Raw genomic sequence first — 18,951 nt, 5'->3', positions numbered from 1 at the left:
CCACACGTCAGTATTACAGCTACAGAGATTACAACTATAGTTTGATTAGAAAATAGTGATAAACATGACTCAGCTAAAATAATAAACATGAAACTGAGCATTTTAGATCTGATTAAAGAGTCAATAAATCAGACTTCAGACCAACAAAGGCCAAAGAACAAGGAAATAAAGGAAGAAAGACTCAGACTAAAGACTAAACCAGGACTAAACCAGGTCTATCCCAGAGCAGGGGTTGAATATGATGAGAGCAGTCGAACCTGAGCGGATCCACAGAGTCCACCGTGTCCCAGAGAAAAGTGCGTCTGACGGAGAGGCCGGTTTGTGCGTTTCTTCCTGGAGCGACTCAGAGCCGCACCTGGATTGGCTGCGGTCCAGGTGGGCGGGGCTTGAGTCCAGGTGGGCGGGGCTGCAGACAGGTGACAGGAGGAGAGGCTCATACAGCAGACAGTTTGCAGAAATGCTGTGGAACCTGCCCGACCAGGAGCAAAGAGCAGCTCCGCCTCACGTGACTCCACAGTCAGTGATTAGACTCATGTGTTTGAAAGAGGCACAAGTGGGAGGAGCTACATTTGTACTCGAGTAACGTCATGGAAACATTACAGGATTAAAGTGATAGTCTGTGAGTTTCAGTGTTTTACAAATGTAATAGATTGAGTATAAATTGACCGCCTGGGTCTTACATTTGACGTAACATGAGTCATATTAAATAACCAGGTTTGTCTTCAGTTTGTCTTTGATGATTTCATTGATCAATCGTCATCATCTCAAACATTGATCTTTCAAAGAATTTCAAAAATATGAAATTCCAACTATTCAGACATAGTTTTAATCCTTAATAGAGCGTAACTTGAAGTTGAATGAAAGAATTAGGATTTTAGGATTTTATGTTAAAGATATAATTGACTATTTCTGTATTTAAGATGCCATGATTACATGATCTAAAGTTCATGAAATAAAAAGAAAAATCAGAAATGATCTGAGAGGATGATTTCTGATTTTTATTTTTAGATTTCACAAAAATAAAAAATCAGAAATCAGTCTCTCAATTTTACAAACAGTACAGACCTACAGTGTCATCTACAGCCACACATCAGTATTACAGCTACAAAGATTACAACTATAGTTTGATTAGAAAATAGTGATAAACATGGCTCAGCTAAAATAATAAACATGAAACAGAGCATTTTAGATCTGATTAAAGAGTCAATAAATCAGACTTTAGACCAAAGGAGAATAAAACAGGAAATGAAGGAAGAAAGACTGAACAATTATTAAACCAGATCTAAACCAGGACTTAACCGGGTCTAAACCAGGTCTATCCCAGAGCAGGGGTTGAATATGATGAGAGCAGTCGAACCTGAGCGGATCCACAGAGTCCACCGTGTCCCAGAGAAAAGTGCGTCTGACGGAGAGGCCGGTTTGTGCGTTTCTTCCTGGTGTTACTCAGAGCCGCACCTGGATTGGCTGCGGTCCAGGTGGGCGGGGCTTCAGTCCAGGTGGGCGGGGCTGCAGACAGGTGACAGGAGGAGAGGCTCATACAGCAGACAGAGTTGAGGGCGGCTCCTAAAGCAGCTCCTACAGTCTCATATCTTCATGCTTTATTGTATCCAGTGTGTGGAGTTTAATGTCTCCAGTAAAAGTGCTGTTGATGCACTGGTTCAGCTCCGATGTCCAGTGCAGGCTGTGAGAGGCTTGAGCTCAGACTGACCACAGGCTGCTCCAGGTAAGACTTCACTGATCTGCTGTCGGGAGGTTAACGTCGGCCTGGGGATCTGCAGGGCCTGAACCTGTTCCTGACTGTCAGGGTTCGGTTTAGGGTCAGGGGTTCAGGTGATGGTGTGAGGAAAGTTCTGATTCATTCACACAGATCTTCAAGTCTTTCAAATGAGGGCTCACACTGTCAGATCGGCTGTAAACTCTCCAGAACAATTGGGGATTTTGGATATGAATAGTTGCTAACTCTAACCCTGAACTGGCAGTAAACAAATAAACCTCTTATCCCCCACCTTTACTGAGCGCATTTTCTCCAGTTTGGTTTTACCCAAATCTAAAAGTTTCTATACTGGAAAGCAACAGTGTATAATTCCTCATTGCTCATTTTTTGTTTTTACTCACATTTGTGTGTCACTTTTTGCTTCTTTTTTTGTTGAGTTTTCATCCTTGTTTCCGTTGCTATTTTTATAATTCTTTTTTATACAAGGCAAGTTTATTTGTAGAGCACAATACACAAGGCAATTCAAAGTGCTTCACAGTTGCATGAAGTTACAAGAACAGATAAAATCAATAAAAACATCAACATGAAAATTAATTAGTTACTAGTGATGGTCAGGGGTTTTTTCAACCCACGGGTCCCGCATTTGGAGCAGGTTCTAACCCGACATGGCCAGCCCCGCAACGATGTTCTATTTTTTTTCTATTTCTTTCACAGGACCCTAGTCAGAGGTTAGCATCAGTAGCTAAAACAGAATTTAGCATTAGTGTCTAGCAGAGTTCAGCATTCAAAGTTTAGCATCAGCGGCTAACAAATAATTTACCATTAGCGGCTAACAGAGTTTAGCATCGGCACACAACAGAGTCTAGCATGATTGGCCAACACAGAATTTACCATCAGCGGCAAACAGTCAGGTTAGCATTTGCAGCTAACAGAGTTTAGCATTAGCGGCAAAAAGTAAGTGGGTAGCATTGGCAGCTTTCAGTCAGAGGCTAGCATTAGCGGCTATCAGTCAGAGGTTAGCATAAGAAGCCAACACAGATTTTAGCATTAGTGACTGACACAGTTGAGCATTAGCATTGAGAGTTTAGCATTAGAGGCTAACAGAGTTTAGCACTAGCGGCCAACAGAGCTTTCCATTAGCAGCCAACACAGAACTTAGCATTAAAAGCTAGCAGTTTAGCATTCAGAGTATTGCATTAGAGGCTAACCGAGTTTAGCATCAGGGGCCAAAACAGAGTTTAGCATTAGCGGCAAACAGTATATCATCAGTGGCCAACAGAGTCTAGCATTACGGCTAACACACAACTTAGCATTAAAAGCTAGCAGTTTCACATTCCGAGTTTAGCATTAGAGGCTAACTGAGTTTAGTATCAGGAGCCAACACAGAGTTTAGCATTAACGGCCAACAGAGTTTAGCATCAGCAGCTAACATAGGGTGGCATCAGCGGAAAACAGTTAGAGGTTTGCATCAGCAGTTAACACAGAATTTAGCATTAGCAGCAAACACAATTTAGCATCAGCGGATCACATAGAACTTAGCATCGGCGGGAAAGAGAGTTTAGCATCAGCGGCAAAAAGTCAGATGTTAGCATTTGCAGCTATCAGTTAGAGGTTAGCATCAGAAGCTAACACCGAATTTAGCATTAGCAACCAAGACAGTTTAGCATCAGCGGCCCACAGAGTTTGGCATCACTACTTATCTGGTCTCTCCACCTGTACGCTAGCGTAACGTCGGAAATGTAAACATTCCTCCATTACCGATGACACGGGGGCGCTAGTGTGTTAAAGCCTCCACTTCACTGGGAGAGTCGTCCTTCTGGCAAATACGGATTTTGTTTACAAAAACTACCTGTACACGGGGCTGATCATCACGTGAACTCACACCAAGAGGGAAACCCGCGAGCACTTATGTTCTGGCGAGTGCCGTTTCTGTGCCTGGAGCAGCGTCTGGCGCCGGAGCCGGCGGAGCCACAGTGTCAGCCGGACTCACTGTGAGCGGTAGTTTGGGGCAAACCCGGACTGGATCAGGACCGAACCCGGACCATAGTTAATGTGAGCCTGGGGTAACACTCAATGCACATCTGCACATCTGCAAATACACTCACTCTGTTTTCTACGTCAAACTGTCGTCTTTATCATAGTTTAAACATGAACATTAGCAACTCCTCACCGGCATGAGCTAAACACCAGAATCAGCCAATTCACACAAGCATCAGTGACTCATGGATGAATGTAGGGCTGCACAATGTACTACAAAAATAATATCTCTATGTAAGAAGCCACAATCTGTCGCTAAATTACTACAGATGGACACATTTATTATTTTACTTCAGGCGTAGAAGAAAAAGTTTCCCTAATATTTGCTGAAAAACAAACGACTTACAAACTGTGTTTAAATTAAATGGCACATCTTACATGACAACAGTTTAGCCAAATGTTTTTTCCTGATATTGTGCAGCTCTACATATAAGGATGTAAATGGACGAGGTAAATGTGTGGATGTAGAAGGAGGTTGTAGAAGAGAGAAGCAAAGTGAGAGAGTCTGTGAGAAAGGTATGAATGTGCGTGCGTATGTATGCGGAGGATGTATAATATAAACGTAGTCACTCACCGCTGACGTCTTCATCAGACGCTCGTCCAGCAAAGTAGCTTCAATGATGGGGGAGGAGAGAGGGTGAAGGAGAGAGGAGGAGGGAGGAAAGTGTGTGAGAAAGATAATATGGATGTGCGTAAGTATCCAGAGAGAAAGAGCGAACCATGACCCTAACCCTACCAGCAGCACCAGCAGCACCAGCAAAACCAGCAGCACCAGCAGCACCAGTAAAACCAGCAGCACCAGCAGCACCAGCAAAACCAGCAAAACCAGCAGCACCAGCAGCACCAGCAGCACCAGCAGCACCAGCAAAACCAGCAGCCACTCACCGGTGACGTCTTCATCAGATGTTTAGCTCCAGCAGAGTTTACTCACCCTGTGCTCCTCTGGTCAGAAAGTCCTCAGTCCGTGATCCAGCGCTGGATTCTCTGAAAGAAAAGCATTTAAAATCACATGACTCCAGACCTCACCAAGCCGCCACTCGAAATCTAGAATAATTAAGACACAAATCTGGACCAGGTGAGGATTTTTCTATCGGTCAGATTAACCTCTGGTTTTATCTGTCGTTCTCGCTGCAATTTACACACATTTCTTCCATATTTCACTTTTTTAAAGATGAGAAACCACATTTTATTACAAAAACCTATAACACTGACATTGTTTTTAAAATGGAGGAGCACAGACGGGCCTCTCAATGTTCTCCTTAACCTCTTACCCCCCGCCTTAACCGAGCTTTACCCAAATCTGAAAGCTTCAAAGAAAAGTGTCAAAACAAGGATGAAAAACGTGGAGAAAACATGACCCGCGCCTGACCCGCGTCTGACCGGCGCCTGACCCGCGCCTGACCCGAGTCTGACCCGAGTCTGACCCGCGCCTGACCCGCGCCTTACCCGCGCCTGAGCCGCGCCTGACCCGCGCCTGACCCGCGCCTGACCCGCGCCTGACCCAGGTCTGACCCGTGCCTGACCCGCGCCTGACCCGGGTCTGACCCGCGCCTGACCCGGGTCTGACCCGCGCCTGACCCGGGTCTGACCCGCGCCTGACCCGCGTCTGACCCGCGCCTGACCCGCGTCTGACCCGGGTCTGAACCGCGCCTGACCCGCGCCTGACCCGCGTCTGACCCGCGCCTGACCCGCGTCTGACCCGCGTCTGACCCGCGTCTGACCCGCGTCCGACCCGCGCCTGACCCGCGTCTGACCCGCGCCTGACCCGCGTCTGACTCACGCCTGACCCGGTTCTGACCCGCGCCTGACCCGCGTCTGACCCGCGCCTGACCCGCGTCTGACTCACGCCTGACCCGGTTCTGACCCGCGTCTGACCCGCGTCTGACTCACGCCTGACCCACGCCTGACCCGCGTCTGACCCGCGTCTGACCCGAGTCTGACCCGGGTCTGACCCGTGTCTGACCCGAGTCTGACCCGCGCCTGACCTGCGCCTGACCCGAGTCTGACCCGCGTCTGACCCGTGTCTGATGTGACTGAACAGACTCTGCCTCCGGTGAGGAGAGAGTGGACAGCTCTCACTATCCACACGCAGGTCAAAGGATTTAATATTTCACAACATCATACAGCTGTGCTATAAGGGGATTTTACCCATATTAGCATTTAGCCGTTTTTAGCGCCGCTTTAGCTGGTGTTAGCATAACATTAGCATGTAGCTTACCTTCATAGTTGTCTTCAGTGGTTTCTTTTCTGTTCTAACACAGCTCGGCTCCTCTGAATGATTCCATAACTCCCTCCAGAAGCAGCATTTGTCCACATTTGTTCTCATGGCGGCTCTAAAAACTTTTAATGACGATCTGTACCGCGTGCTCCTCCGTGGGGGCCCGGGGGCGGCGCGGTCGGGTGGCGCTCATTAGCCTCACCTGTTTCCTTCAGTGAAGAGGTCATTCCTGCCTTCACAATAAAAGAGCACTTCCGCTCTGACAAACTTTCACAACAAATGGCCAGTGTTGGGCGGGTCAGTCTAAAGCAGGGGTGTCCAAACTACTGAGGCCCACGGCCCACTTTTAATTGGCCCGCTGCAAATTCTAAAAACATAATATCATTTTTTTATTTATTTTTTTATTGAATATATATATAGAAAATAAATGAAAATCCATGAGTAGAAAGCTGTGATGAAGGCTGTGTTTTACTTTAAGCATATTTAATTAAAATGCATAGTTATATTTCTGAGCTCTACTGAGTGTGGCCCAGTTGAAACAAAAAAAACAACAAAACACCAACAACAACATGTTTAACTGAAAGCTTTTGTGATTGATTTGCATAAACTGTTTAATGTGCAGTGAATGTAACGGTTGGAGTGGAGTTCTGACGATAGTTTGGGAAAAACCCACCATATTGCCCCCCCTTCAATAAATTATCGTTCACGTTCTATTTTCACCACAGTCTATCTTTCATTATAACATTCAACAAGTGAGTATAGTGATTATATGCACCAAAGTACTTCAACAACAAGCCTATTATAAGTTTCTAAAATACAAAACCTCAATAACCAATGATTAAACCTTTTATTAAAACCTTTTATCATCACTATTTCATAACATATATTGTTGCTCACATTGTTATTTGTATCTTAAATATGCACAGCTCATTTTTATAACACACTGATCCAGGTCTGTGATGTTAAAGAGCCGTTCTAAAGAGCTGATCATGAACGCCACATCCTGAGTGGTTAAAAACAGCGATACCAGAGCCTCACATGGGGAACAGCAGGCGACCACTGAACGTGCTGCGGTGATTTTCATTATCAAAGATTACATGGTTCTGCCACAGACGCAGAAACACCACGTCTCCGGCCTCCAGGAGCAGAGCGACTCCATTCAGCTTTAATTTACATCCAACTCAGATGAACTGTGTAGGAATTGTAGGTTTGTGTGTGACTGAAAGTATTGGGACAAAGTGGCTGCTCAGCTGTTCCCTCATTATCACATTGATGAGGAGCAGATGAGACGTCCACAGTTCATTTCAGTGAGATTTGCATTCTGGATATTGTTGCAACATCCACCTCCTCAGTGGAACATGGTGGTGCAGCATCATGGCATGTATTTACTGATGTGACTGTCGACAAAAGCAGCAGGATGAATTCTGAAGTGTTTGGGCCAATATTATGAGCTCATATTCAGCCAAATGCTTCACAGTGCAGATGGACAATGACCAGGGCCGGACTGGGACTGAAAAACAGCCCTGGACTCTGACCAGCCCGGCCCAGATTAGCGTAAATGCGACACTTCCACAAAGACATGTTAACCTTTTACCTCCCGTATTAACAGAGAGCATTTTCTCCTGTTCGGCTTTACCCAAATCTAAAAGCTTCTTGACTGGAGAGCAACACTGTAACGCCTCATTTGTAGCTAAAATCTAGAAAAGTGATGGTAACTTTTTGTCGCCGCATTTTTGTCATGTTTTCATCACTTTTTTTGTCACTTTTTCGTTGCGTTTTTGTTGTTTGGTTTGTTTTTGTCTCTTGTTTTTCTTTTTTTTTTCTTCTTCATGTTTTTGTTGTTTTTTGATTGCTTTGTCGTCACGTTTTCGTCACATTTTGTTGTGTTTTTGTCACTTTTTTGTTGCTTTTACGGCATATTTTGGTTCCGTTTTCATCCTCGTTTTTGGATGGTTTTCTTTTAAGCTTTTAGATTTGGGTAAAGCTCGATTACGGCAGGGTGTGAGAGGTTAAGGAGAAAAGTGAGAGGCCAGACCGGTGGCCCTAGAGCCAGTGGCCCTTCTGTGCTCTTCCAGAATGGACATATGGCCAGTCCGCCCCTGACAATGACCCAAAACTACAGCCAAAGCCAAAGCTTTTTAAGGCAAACAAGTGGAATGTTGTTCAATGGCCAAGTCAATCACCTGACATGAATCCAACTGAGCAGTGTTTCAGCTGCTGAAGTCATAACTGAAGGGAAAATGTCCCAAGAACAAGCAGGAACTGAAGACATTTACAGTCGAGGCCTGGCAGAACATCACCAGGGATAAAACCCAGAGTCTGTGACGTCTGTGCCTTCTGGACTTTGCTTTGTCCCATTACTTTTGGTCCCTTGAAAAGTGTGAGGCTCGCATAAAAACACTTGTAATTCCTACACCGTTCACCTGATTTTAATAGCCTCAAATTAAAGTTGAACTTCCTGCACTGTAAGGACATCTTAGTTGTTTCAAATCTTTTGTGGTGGATTATGATGATCGATATCCCAATATTTATGGACCTGACTGTAGTGTAGTGCTGCTGCTGAACACTTCACTGTAACAACATTTCAGTTCCTTCACCTGTGTCTGGGCTGTAGGCCTTTCCAATGTTGGAGACCACACGTTTGAACACCAGAGTGGTGTGAGCGTTGATTGGTCCAAGCGTTTGCTCGCCTGATTCTGACAAAGAGGCAGAGAAAGCCACTTGTCCCACTGGAATGAGAAGTTTAACAACGACATCACAGATTGAACTCGATGCTTTTGTGAAAATAACATTCCCGTAGTTTTTAATGTTCTTCCTTTGGTTCCAAAGCATCAGTAAAAGTCTCACCTGCTCTGTCTCTCCTCAGAAACTCCACTTGGTTTTCAGTCTCGTTGGTCCGAGTCTTTAAGCTCTTTAGTTCAGAGGCTTGAGCTGAAGCAAAACAATGAGTCTTAAATCAGTCAAGAACAAAGCAAGAAATTGTCTCAAACACACTTTGCCGTATCAGAGAGAAGTGTCGTCTTTAATCTCACCTTGGTCAAGTGTTTGCATCTGCTCCATCCTCGTCTGCAGCTCCTCGATCCTGACTTCATATTCAGCCAGTTTAGCGTTTTGTTCTGACAGAGAGAGCAGTCCAGTTAGAACAGAACAAAGATGGAGCAAAAGCTTCATTCTCACCTTGGTTGAGCGTCTGCAGCTGCTGGATCATCAGTCTGTTCTCGGCCAGTTTGGCGCTCATCTCTCGGAGCACAGCGTGGAGGTCTGACAGACAAGGATGAGGCTCCGGCACATTCACACTCTCTGGACTTCCTTGTCTTTGTTCAGTGATCTCAGCTCCAGACAGAGAGCAGAGCAGCAGCAACAGACACAACACACTCATGTTCCTGCATTCTGGTGCATCCTAAACAAATAAAAACAATATAACAAATAAAACAGTCATGATCTGGCCATTCTGCTGTTGTGAAAAAGTCCTTGTATAATTAGTCCAACCAAACCGACACTAGTGCATCTTTAACCCTTAAATGACCCGGCGGCTGTAGCCTATGGGTGGTCAGCATGATGCCTGTACTTTCCATCAGTGGCCTTTATGACCAGGATCAATGGTGTTTAGGGTTTCAGGTTTTGTGGATGGAATGTATGCGTAACCATGGAGACGGTTCAATCAGCAGGGAAAGCCAATCAACTGATATATAAGGCCGATTTTTGTGGATTTTACAATATCAGCCGATCTATCTTCTCCAGGATAGTAATTGACAGAGACTTTTTGCTTTGGAATGAGGGAGGGCTGGGAGTTCAGCTTCCCGATGGCCCTGTGGACGAAACTGCTCCTCAGTCGACTGGAACTGACCCGTAGATTCCGCAGTCTCCTCCCTGAAGGCGTTACCTTGAAGAGACTGTGTGATGGTGCGAAGAGTCCCTGGTGATTTTGACGGCGTTTGCGAGTGAGACGGGTCGAGAACATCTCCTTAATAGAGGGGAGAGGAGCTCCACAGATCTTCTCTGCTGCTCTCACGATGCACTGGAGGCTCCTAGAGCAGGAGGCAGTGTGATGGAGCTGGTCAGGATGCTCTCTATAGTCCCTCTGTAGAAGTTGGACATAACGGAGGCTGGGACTATGAGACCCTCCACACTACGAGGGAATTTGTAACTTACAAATGAACGATACGGTAACAGAAGTGAGTTTATTATTTACTTTCACATTTCTCCATCTGCTTTAAAAAGTTGAACATGTGCAAATAATAAATCCATTTTGCATTGGTCACATATTTAAATCAATTTTATTAATTCATTTATTGAGTGGTTTTAATGACAGATGTTGAACTCAGGATTCTGGAACAAAAGGATTCAGAAAAAGACAAAGACGTCACCGAGAGTTTCCCTTCGTACGGTTTAGTAATTTTATTTATTTACTTCGTTTATTTACTTCGTTTAAACAATGAACTGGGAAAGGAATGTCAGGAAAAGGTCATGTGACTGAAACTCATCTGTATAATTGAGACTCTGATCCTCAGTCTGACAGACACTGAGGATTCATAAGTGCAGAGCCTGAACCCAGGGCTCAGGGTGTGAGTGAAGGTGGTGTTGAAGGTGTGGAGGTGGATCAGTTCCTCAGAGGAGACTGTGTAGAAGGACAGAGAGCCAGCAGCACAGTCCACATACACCCCTACTGTCCCAGAGGAGGAGCAGCGCTGAGGAAGGGGGGTTTGTTTGTGTTTATGCCAAACAGAGAAACCATCTTTAGAGCAGGATAAACTCCAGGACTGATCATTGCGTCCAAACCCACTGTCATGAACTCCTCCTTTCCTCCTGATTTTTCTGTAAGACACTGATATCGAAACCCTCCCTCTCCACTGGACCTCCCAGTAACAGCGCCCAGTCAGACCAGAGTCACACAGAAGCTGAGGCCAGTTCTCAAATCTGTCCTGATGATCTGGATACGGCTGATCTTCTCTCACAAATGTCGCCTTCTTGTTGTTGTCGGACAGTTTGAGTTTCCTCTGAGCTGTGTTTTGATCCAGAGAGAGTTCAGTGAAATCTGACGGAGAGAAAACACAGCAGCAGTTAGTCCCTGTTCACTCTTTAGAGAACGACATTTATATTGATTTGAAATGTAAATTTCTGATTTAACAATATTTTTAGGAATAAACTAAAATGACTTTCTTCAAGCTCAAACGTGTTGAAACAAAGTGACTGGATCAAAGTTTCTGACGTGGCTCATTAAACACGTCTCTGTGGTTCATGACTCAGAGTTTCAGGTTTGAATTAAAAGGAAGTTAATTGGTGAAGCTCGTTGGACTCAACTGGATCACCTTTAAACTCTAGATTAATTTACCCCAAAATGCTTCAAAGGAGCAATTAACATCACAGTTAATTAATGATTATATTTCAGTTTCATATTCATAGTTCTCTGTTATTTTGGGCTGTGGGCGTTTGCAAAGTGCTTTAATTTATTCTGAATTAATGGTAAATAAGTTCCTATCAGGCGGTGTAACAAGTGTAGCTGCACGTTTTTAACCATACGCCGCTTTTATGCAAGAATATAATGAAAATCAACGTTAAAGTATTTTAAGTATTCAGAATACAGTACTCTGATTGGACAAACTAATGGAATACATTATTAAATATATTTAAGGAAAGTATTCAGTATCTGTAACTAAATACAATTTAAGTTAAAAAAAAAGTATTGTCCCAAACACTGTCCTCCGTTTCCCAGAATGCTTTGTGTGAACGTTACACTCACACTTCCTGACTCCTGGTTTTAATCTCTCAGCTCCAGCAGGATCCAGTCTGAGGAAACACACTTCAGTTAAACAGGGCATGCAGATGATGTCACACAGGAACAACTAAACAGCCTCACAGTTACAGCGTCATTGTGTCGCCCTGGAATCAGGGACCTGTTTTAAACTGATCGCTACAAATAAACAGTGAAGCTCAGCTCAATACTAAAGTATGGTGAGGTACACAGCTGTGTGGGGGGTGATGAGGTCTTTCTTGGGGATACTTTTTCACAATTGTTTTTATTTTTGGGGCGATTAGAAAACATAACACATATAATAAATGTTCTCACTCGCAAATGTGTAATTTTTAAATGTTTTTTGTGCTTCAGCCGCGCTCACGTCGCTGTATCAAAAGTGCACAATAAAAACCTCTGACCTCAGCGTCTGACTTTATAACATCAGTCTAACTTCAGCTCATTGACCAAACTTGGAGAACAAGGCTAATGCTAACAGACTCTGAAGAGTCTCCCGGACGAGCCGACTTGTTAACTGTCACATACGTTAGGATCAAACGCTGCTTCTCCTTTTTATTTAAAGATCAACACAAACACATGAGCTGATACATAAAGAATCCAAATGGATTTCTCAAATGAAATAAAAACCCAGTTTCTTTCATTATAATGTTTACACGGTAAATGAGAGTAATAATGTCTTAACTGTAATAACTGTCCTGACCTGAGAGTGGAGAGTGAGCAGTGGGGCTCCTCCTGTAGAGCAGTCAGGAGCTTTACTCCTGTGTCTCCTGGATGGTTGAAGCTGAGGTCCAGGTCTGTCAGATGGGAGGGGTTGGACCTCAGAGCTGAGGCCAGAGCAGCACAGCCTTCCTCTGAGATCAGACACCCTGACAGTCTGAACACACAGGGTTAAACAGAGTCATAGAAATGACAAACTCACAGAGATGAAGAGTAAACCCTCTGACCTGAGCTGCTCCAGTTTACAGTGAGGACTCTTCAGTCCAACAGACAACATCTTCAGCCCTGAGTCCTTCAGGTCATTGTTACAGAGGTCCAGGACTGTCAGACTAGAGGAGCTGAGGACCGAGGACAGAGCTTCGCAGCTGCTCTCTGACAGGTTACAGCTGCTCAGTCTGGAGAGAACACACTGTTTTAGGAGAAGTTTAGAAGGTTCATACTTACATAGACCTCACTCACAGAGCTTTGTTGGAGGCTTTGACCACTGGCAGCAGCCTCAGCAGAGCCTCCTCTGAAGCACAGTATTTCTTCAGCTCAAACTGCTCCAGATCTTCTTCTGATGACAGTAAGATGAAGGCCAGAGCTGACCACTGAGCAGGAGACAGTCCACCTTCAGACAGACGTCCTGAGCTCAGGTACTGTTGGACCTGCTCCACCAGAGAACCATCATTCAGTTCATTCAGACAGTGGAGCAGGTTGATGCTTCTCTCTGCAGACACTTCCTCACTCAGCTTCTGCTTGATGTACTCAGCTGTTTTCTGATTGGTCTGGGAGCTACTTCCTGTCTTTGTCAGCAGACCTTGGAGAAGGCTCTGATTGGTCGGCAGTGAAAGACCCAGGAGGAAGCGCAGGAACAAGTCCAGGTGTCCGTTTGGACTCTGTAAGGCCTGGTCCACAGCCGTCTGGTGCAGATGTTTCAGTTTAGGTTTGACTCTGAGCAGAGTGGACTTCTGTGTTTTTGTGGAGAGCAGGTTGACTCTAGTGTGGACGAAGGTCTGGTGGACGTGAAGAGCAGCCAGAAACTCCTGCACACTCAGATGGATGAAGCAGTAGACCTTGTCCTGGTACAGGCCTGGCTCCTCTCTAAAGACCTGTGTGAAGACTCCGGAGTACACTGAGGCGGCTGCAGCGTCCAGCCCACACTCGCTCAGGTCACTCTCGTAGAAGATCAGGTTTCCTTTCTGCAGCTGCTCAAAGGCCAGTTTTCCCAGAGACTGCACCATCTTCCTGGTCTCTGGACTCCAGTGTGGGTCTGTCTCAGATCCTCCTTCATACTTGATGTTCTTGACTTTGGCCTGAACCACCAGGAAGTGGATGTACATCTGGGTTAGGGTCTTGGGCAGCTCTGCTCTCTCTCTGGTCTTCAGCACATGCTCCAGGACTGTGGAGAGGATCCAGCAGAAGACTGGCATGAAGCACATGATGTGGAGGCTTCGGGACGTCTTGATGTGGGAGATGATTGTGTGGGCCTCGTCTCTGAACCTGTTCCTGAAGTACAGCTCCTTCTGTGGGTCGCTGAACCCTCGCACCTCTGTCACCATGGAGACGCACTCAGCAGGGATCTGATTGGCCGCCGCGGGGCGTGTGGTTATCCAGAGGCGAGCGGAGGGAAGCAGGCTCCCCCTGATGAGGTTCACCAGCAGCTCCTCCACTGAGGCGCTCTCTGTGGGCTCCGTCAGGGCCTTGGTTTGGGTGAAGTCCAGAGGAAGTCTGCACTCGTCCAGACCGTCAAAGATGAAGAGCAGCTGCAGATCTTCAAAGCTGCTCACTTCTTCTGTTGCTCTAAAGAAGTGATGGAGCAGCTGCACCAGGCTGAAGCTCCTGTCCTTCAGCACATTGAGTGCTCTGAAAGTGAAGGGGAACAGCAGCTGGACGTCCTGGTGGGCTTTGCCTTCAGCCCAGTCCAGACTGAACTTCTGAGTGAGCAGTGTTTTCCCGATGCCAGCCACTCCCTTTGTCAGCACTGTTCTGACGGGCGCCTCTGTGTCCGCGGGGCCTTTAAACATGTCTTCACATGTGATGGCTGTCTCTGCTCCGCCTGCTTTCCTGGAGGCTGCTTCCATGTGTCTGACCTCATGTTCCTGGTTAACGTCTGAGGCCCCTCCCTCTGTGATGTAGAGCTCTGTGTAGATCTGCTGCAGGAGGGCGGGACTTCCTGCTTTAGCCACGCCCTCAAACACACACTGACACTTCTGCTGCAGGTCATGCTTCAGTTTACGCTGAAGAACTCCAGAACATCTCCCTGAATGAAGACACAGACAGAGCCTGAGTCTCAGAGAAGATCAAATGACTGAGTGAAATGGACCTACTGCTCCACAGACGCTCAGCCAGCTCCTTCTGCTGCCTCCTCCTCAGGAAGTTCACAGTGATCTTCAGAAAAGCCTCTCCATCCTCATCCTCATCAGGCTCTAAGCATTCTGGGTAATCTGTGCTCAGAACCTTGTGGACTTTCTTCAGCTCCTTCTGGACAAAAGTGAAGATGTCCTCCTGCAGAAGCTGCACAGACACATTAGAAACAACACAAATGCAGTCAGTGTCAGATCTGTGTGAAACAAGTCCATTCATGTGAACATCTCCAAACTTCAGTGAAGGACACACCTTAAATATGGAGTCCAGCTGAGTGTGATGTTGCTGAGCTCTGAGCTCTGGAGCCTGTTCCACTCTGTGACAGAGACACAACAAACACCTCAGGATTCAGCTGTTTCTCTCACACTTTCAGAACCTCATTAAACCACTGTCTGTCCTTGTGTTTAAACAAACTCAATCTTACAGATCTGAGGAGAAGTTCGGTGGATCCATCATGGACCAGTCGCTCCTGAGGGACTCACAGACGGGGCCTGGTTCAGAACCTTCTGGTCTGACGTCAACACTGGGTCTAACACAGACAAAAACATTTACATAAACATGAAATATTTAAATTAAGTGTGATGGATCCTGGTTTATTTCATGATAAACAAGGGAGAGATAGATTACGTTAAATTAAATTACAATGTAGTTTTATCAAACACATGATTACAAGTGGATAAAAAGCTACAATTATTTACTCCATTATTCATCTACAGTCCATTATGTGGATTTTAGTTCTTGATATTTTGTGATTGAAATAACAGTATAGTAATTGTGATTGTCACAAAGAAATAAAAACATTTACTAAAGATTCCTTTGTTTCCTTCAGTAGATCTTGCTTAGATCCTTCTCTTTATGTGACAATAATATTCCAAAATACACAGAGTCAAAACTCACCGCTCTGTCCTGAAGTTCATTGGTTTGTCCATAGACCGGTCACTGAGGGACTCACAGCTGGGACCAGGTTCAGACGGGGGATGTTTCTGGAGGATCCTGAGACAAAGAAGAAAACACACTTCAGTGAAACACACGGGACTGTCCTGGATCAGACTCAGGAAAGGATCATCTGCTCCTTCACAGAAACAATAGAATCTGATTAAACTAAAGCTACTCTTAAGTCTTTTTTATTCTGTTTTTCGATTGTTTTGGGGAACAGGAGTTTATGGAGTTACTGTTACAGTTACTTTAAAACGCTCCCTCACTGAAGTCGCTCAAACACAGACCTGACAGTTTATTTCTGATGGTTTTGTCCAATTCTAAAACCCAAACACTAAACCGTCATTAACATAAAGTGGTGTGAGTCTGACTTACTGTGGACCATGTTTTCCTTGAAAATCAATCAATCGATAAATGGATCCATCACTTCTCACTGACACTGGGCCGTTCCGAGGAGCAGATCTGTGAACACAAGAGAGACTTTAGGTCTGAACTCTGACATAAAGAACAGAGCTAGAGACTCTGATATAAAGGACAGAGGTAGAGCCGACTCTGACATGGAGAACAGTGGTGGATCTCACCTCTGAGCTTTGGGGTCAGTGGTTTTAGAGGGAGGGGCTCCGTCATCTCTGAGCTCTGGATCCATGTTCAGCCACAGACCTGAAGAACATCACAGTCTTCATTTCTTCGACTAAAACAGTTTATTTGTCATAAACAGTGTTGCCAGAGTTTATTTGACAATGTTATCTGGGCGGCACGGTGGCGCAGCAGTTAGCGCTCACGCCTCAGGTCCCGGGTTCGATTCCCACCTGGACAGGGCCTTTCTGAGTGGAGTTTGCATGTTCTCCCCGTGCCTGTGTAGGTTTCCTCTGGGTACTCCGGTTTCCCCTACCACTAAAAACATGTACAATAGATTCCCCTCTGGGGCCAGGACTCCCCTGAAAAAGAGATTCTTAATCTCAGTGGGACTATCCTGGTTAAATAAAGGTCAATAAAAATAAAAATCTGATTACTCTAATCACTAATCTCCAAGTTCATCATGTCAGCTCCACCTGCTCTCTGGATCCACTTCCCACGCCACTAGTAAAGTCATGTCTACCCACACTCGCTCCTGTCTTACTGACCGTAATCAATTCATCCTTGTCCACCGGTTTTGTCCCACCTTCACTCAAAATGGCCTCTGTCACTCCTCTGATAAAAAAACCTGGTTCAGATCCCGACAACTTCCTACCTCACCGACAAAGAACAATTCATTCAGGTCAAAAACATCAAATCTTCCTCATCACCATGACATTACGGGGTTCCCCAAGACTCAGTTTTAGGTCCACTCTTGTTTTAAATTTACATTCTTCCCCTCGGCAATACTTTTCGTTACTTTGGTATTCAGTTTCATTGTTAAACACAACCATCTGTCCACAAAACCCCGTTCTACCTGCCCCACCACATTAACCAACTGTTCACAGGCCATTACATCTTGGACGTCAGCAAACAAACTGCAACTCAACCGCAGCAAAAGTGAAATATATTCATTGGCTCAAAATCCACTTAAACCAAATCCCCACCCTTCAATATCTGCATCAATGGCTGCCTGGTTCCATCTCTCCCCAAGTTAAAAGCTTTGTTGTCATACTGGACTCTACGCTTTCATTCTCCTCCCACATAAACAAAACTATCCACAAAGCCTCCTTCCACCTATGCAACATCTCCCGACTCCGCCCGTCTCTCTCACAACACTCCACCCAAGTACTTGTTCATGCCCTTGTCACATCATGTCTGGATTACCGCAACGCTCTCTCCTCTCTGGTCTCCCCCAAAAACTCATCCAACAATTTCAAAATGTCCATAACGCTCCAGCAAGAATAATCACTCCAACCAAATCCATAAAGCACATCACACTATGGATCATCCAACTCCACTGTCTCCACATAACCCACAGAATCCAGTACAAACTCCCCCGCTCACATTTAAGGCACTCGATTATAATGAGGCGCCATCAAATAAACTGAATAATTATTACTCCTTTAACAAACAAATGACGACCGTTTTTACCGACACTCCCTTTATTTGAAGAGCATTTGAACAGAAACATGAACAAAGCTGACACAGACTCAGAATAATGACGTATTTTCATCTCTCTCTTCAACCAGTGTTCGTTTCTCAGGCTGAATCTTATCACATTTATTACGTCACTCACCGAGACGCACAAAGAAAGAAATGTTTTTTTAGTAACTCACTGATGCGAGTAATGTGTTACTGGTCATATGTTTCTCTGGAGTCATGGCCCTACAGCTGATTTTCTTTCCTTGTAGTTGAATAAAATGTGGTTTGTCCATCAGTATATTCAAAAACTTGTTTCTAGAATTTAGAAATGTTTCAGAAAGTTAGGGATGAGTTTGGGCAACTATTCGATTTAAATGTTGGTTCTTCTCATTACATCGTCAAATCAGGTTCAAAATAAGACTAATAAAGAAGCTGAATTTATGCGACTTTTTTTTTTTAGGCCCGAGCCGGACGCAGTCCTCGGTCTCCGGAAATGATCGGCAGAGACATTGGGGTGGCTTGAAAATGTATGGGAACAGACTAATTGGCCGTGCCCACAACAAAATGGCTCCACTGCGCCGCCTCGAAGTTGACCCCTATTCAAATGAAAACGCGCGTTTTCGGGCGTACACCCAAACCCTTCGGCACAGTCAAAGGGGACATCAGGGCAAACCAAAAACTGAATTGGAGCGCCACACCCGGATGCACAGGGAGGCAGCCATTTTCTTAGCCTGGCAGCATGTTGTCCTGAAATTCGTCAGTTCATCATAAAACCATTATAAAATCAGTTTAGTATAAAATCAGTTAATTGTAAAATCACTTCATTATAAAATCAGTTCATTATAAAATCAGTTTATTATAAAATCAGTTTATTGTAAAATCAGTTCATTGTAAAATCAGTTCATTGTAAAATCAGTTCATTATAAAATCAGTTATTTCTAAAATCAGTTCATTATAAAATCAGTTCATTATAAAACCAGTTCATTATAAAATCAGTTCATTATAAAATCAGTTAATTATAAAATCAGTTCATTGCAGACGCAGCAGATTCACTTCATCAAAAGAAAAGGAACAGACTGACTGATCAACATTAGTTACAGCTTATTCAGCTCCTTGATGCAACAGGAACAAAAGAATTCCTGTACACATTTTTCTGGCACAAGGAAGCCTGTGTCTCTGCCCTGAAGAAGG

The 18,951-nt window shown here is 44.8% G+C and overlaps 2 protein-coding genes across 2 annotated transcripts in view; both read right to left on the bottom strand.

Annotated features, from left to right (window-relative positions):
- Positions 1–14,516, bottom strand: part of LOC306960574 (uncharacterized protein) — a gene marked incomplete at its 3' end in the record, with an annotated part of 54,873 nt that extends 40,357 nt beyond the window's left edge. Inside the window, exons 1-10 of the mRNA XM_079553007.1 lie at positions 12,898–14,516; positions 12,666–12,833; positions 12,422–12,595; positions 11,710–11,756; positions 10,487–11,004; positions 10,280–10,298; positions 9,147–9,230; positions 9,002–9,085; positions 8,817–8,900; positions 8,567–8,698 (exon numbers count right to left, since the gene is read on the bottom strand). Coding sequence (XP_079409133.1) covers positions 8,567–8,698; positions 8,817–8,900; positions 9,002–9,085; positions 9,147–9,230; positions 10,280–10,298; positions 10,487–11,004; positions 11,710–11,756; positions 12,422–12,595; positions 12,666–12,833; positions 12,898–14,501 — 2,914 coding nt within the window. The 5' untranslated portion in view covers positions 14,502–14,516. The remainder of the gene's footprint in view (positions 1–8,566; positions 8,699–8,816; positions 8,901–9,001; positions 9,086–9,146; positions 9,231–10,279; positions 10,299–10,486; positions 11,005–11,709; positions 11,757–12,421; positions 12,596–12,665; positions 12,834–12,897) is intronic.
- The window catches only part of LOC306960573 (protein NLRC3-like), a gene marked incomplete at its 5' end in the record, with an annotated part of 148,158 nt that overhangs the window by 103,728 nt on the left and 25,479 nt on the right, over positions 1–18,951 (bottom strand). The gene's annotated exons all lie outside the window — the stretch shown is intronic.

The sequence above is a fragment of the Gobius niger genome (genome assembly GCF_951799975.1).
Source record: "Gobius niger genome assembly, chromosome: 3".
Taxonomy (NCBI): domain Eukaryota; kingdom Metazoa; phylum Chordata; class Actinopteri; order Gobiiformes; family Gobiidae; genus Gobius; species Gobius niger.
This window is presented reverse-complemented; position numbering and strand designations above follow the sequence as displayed.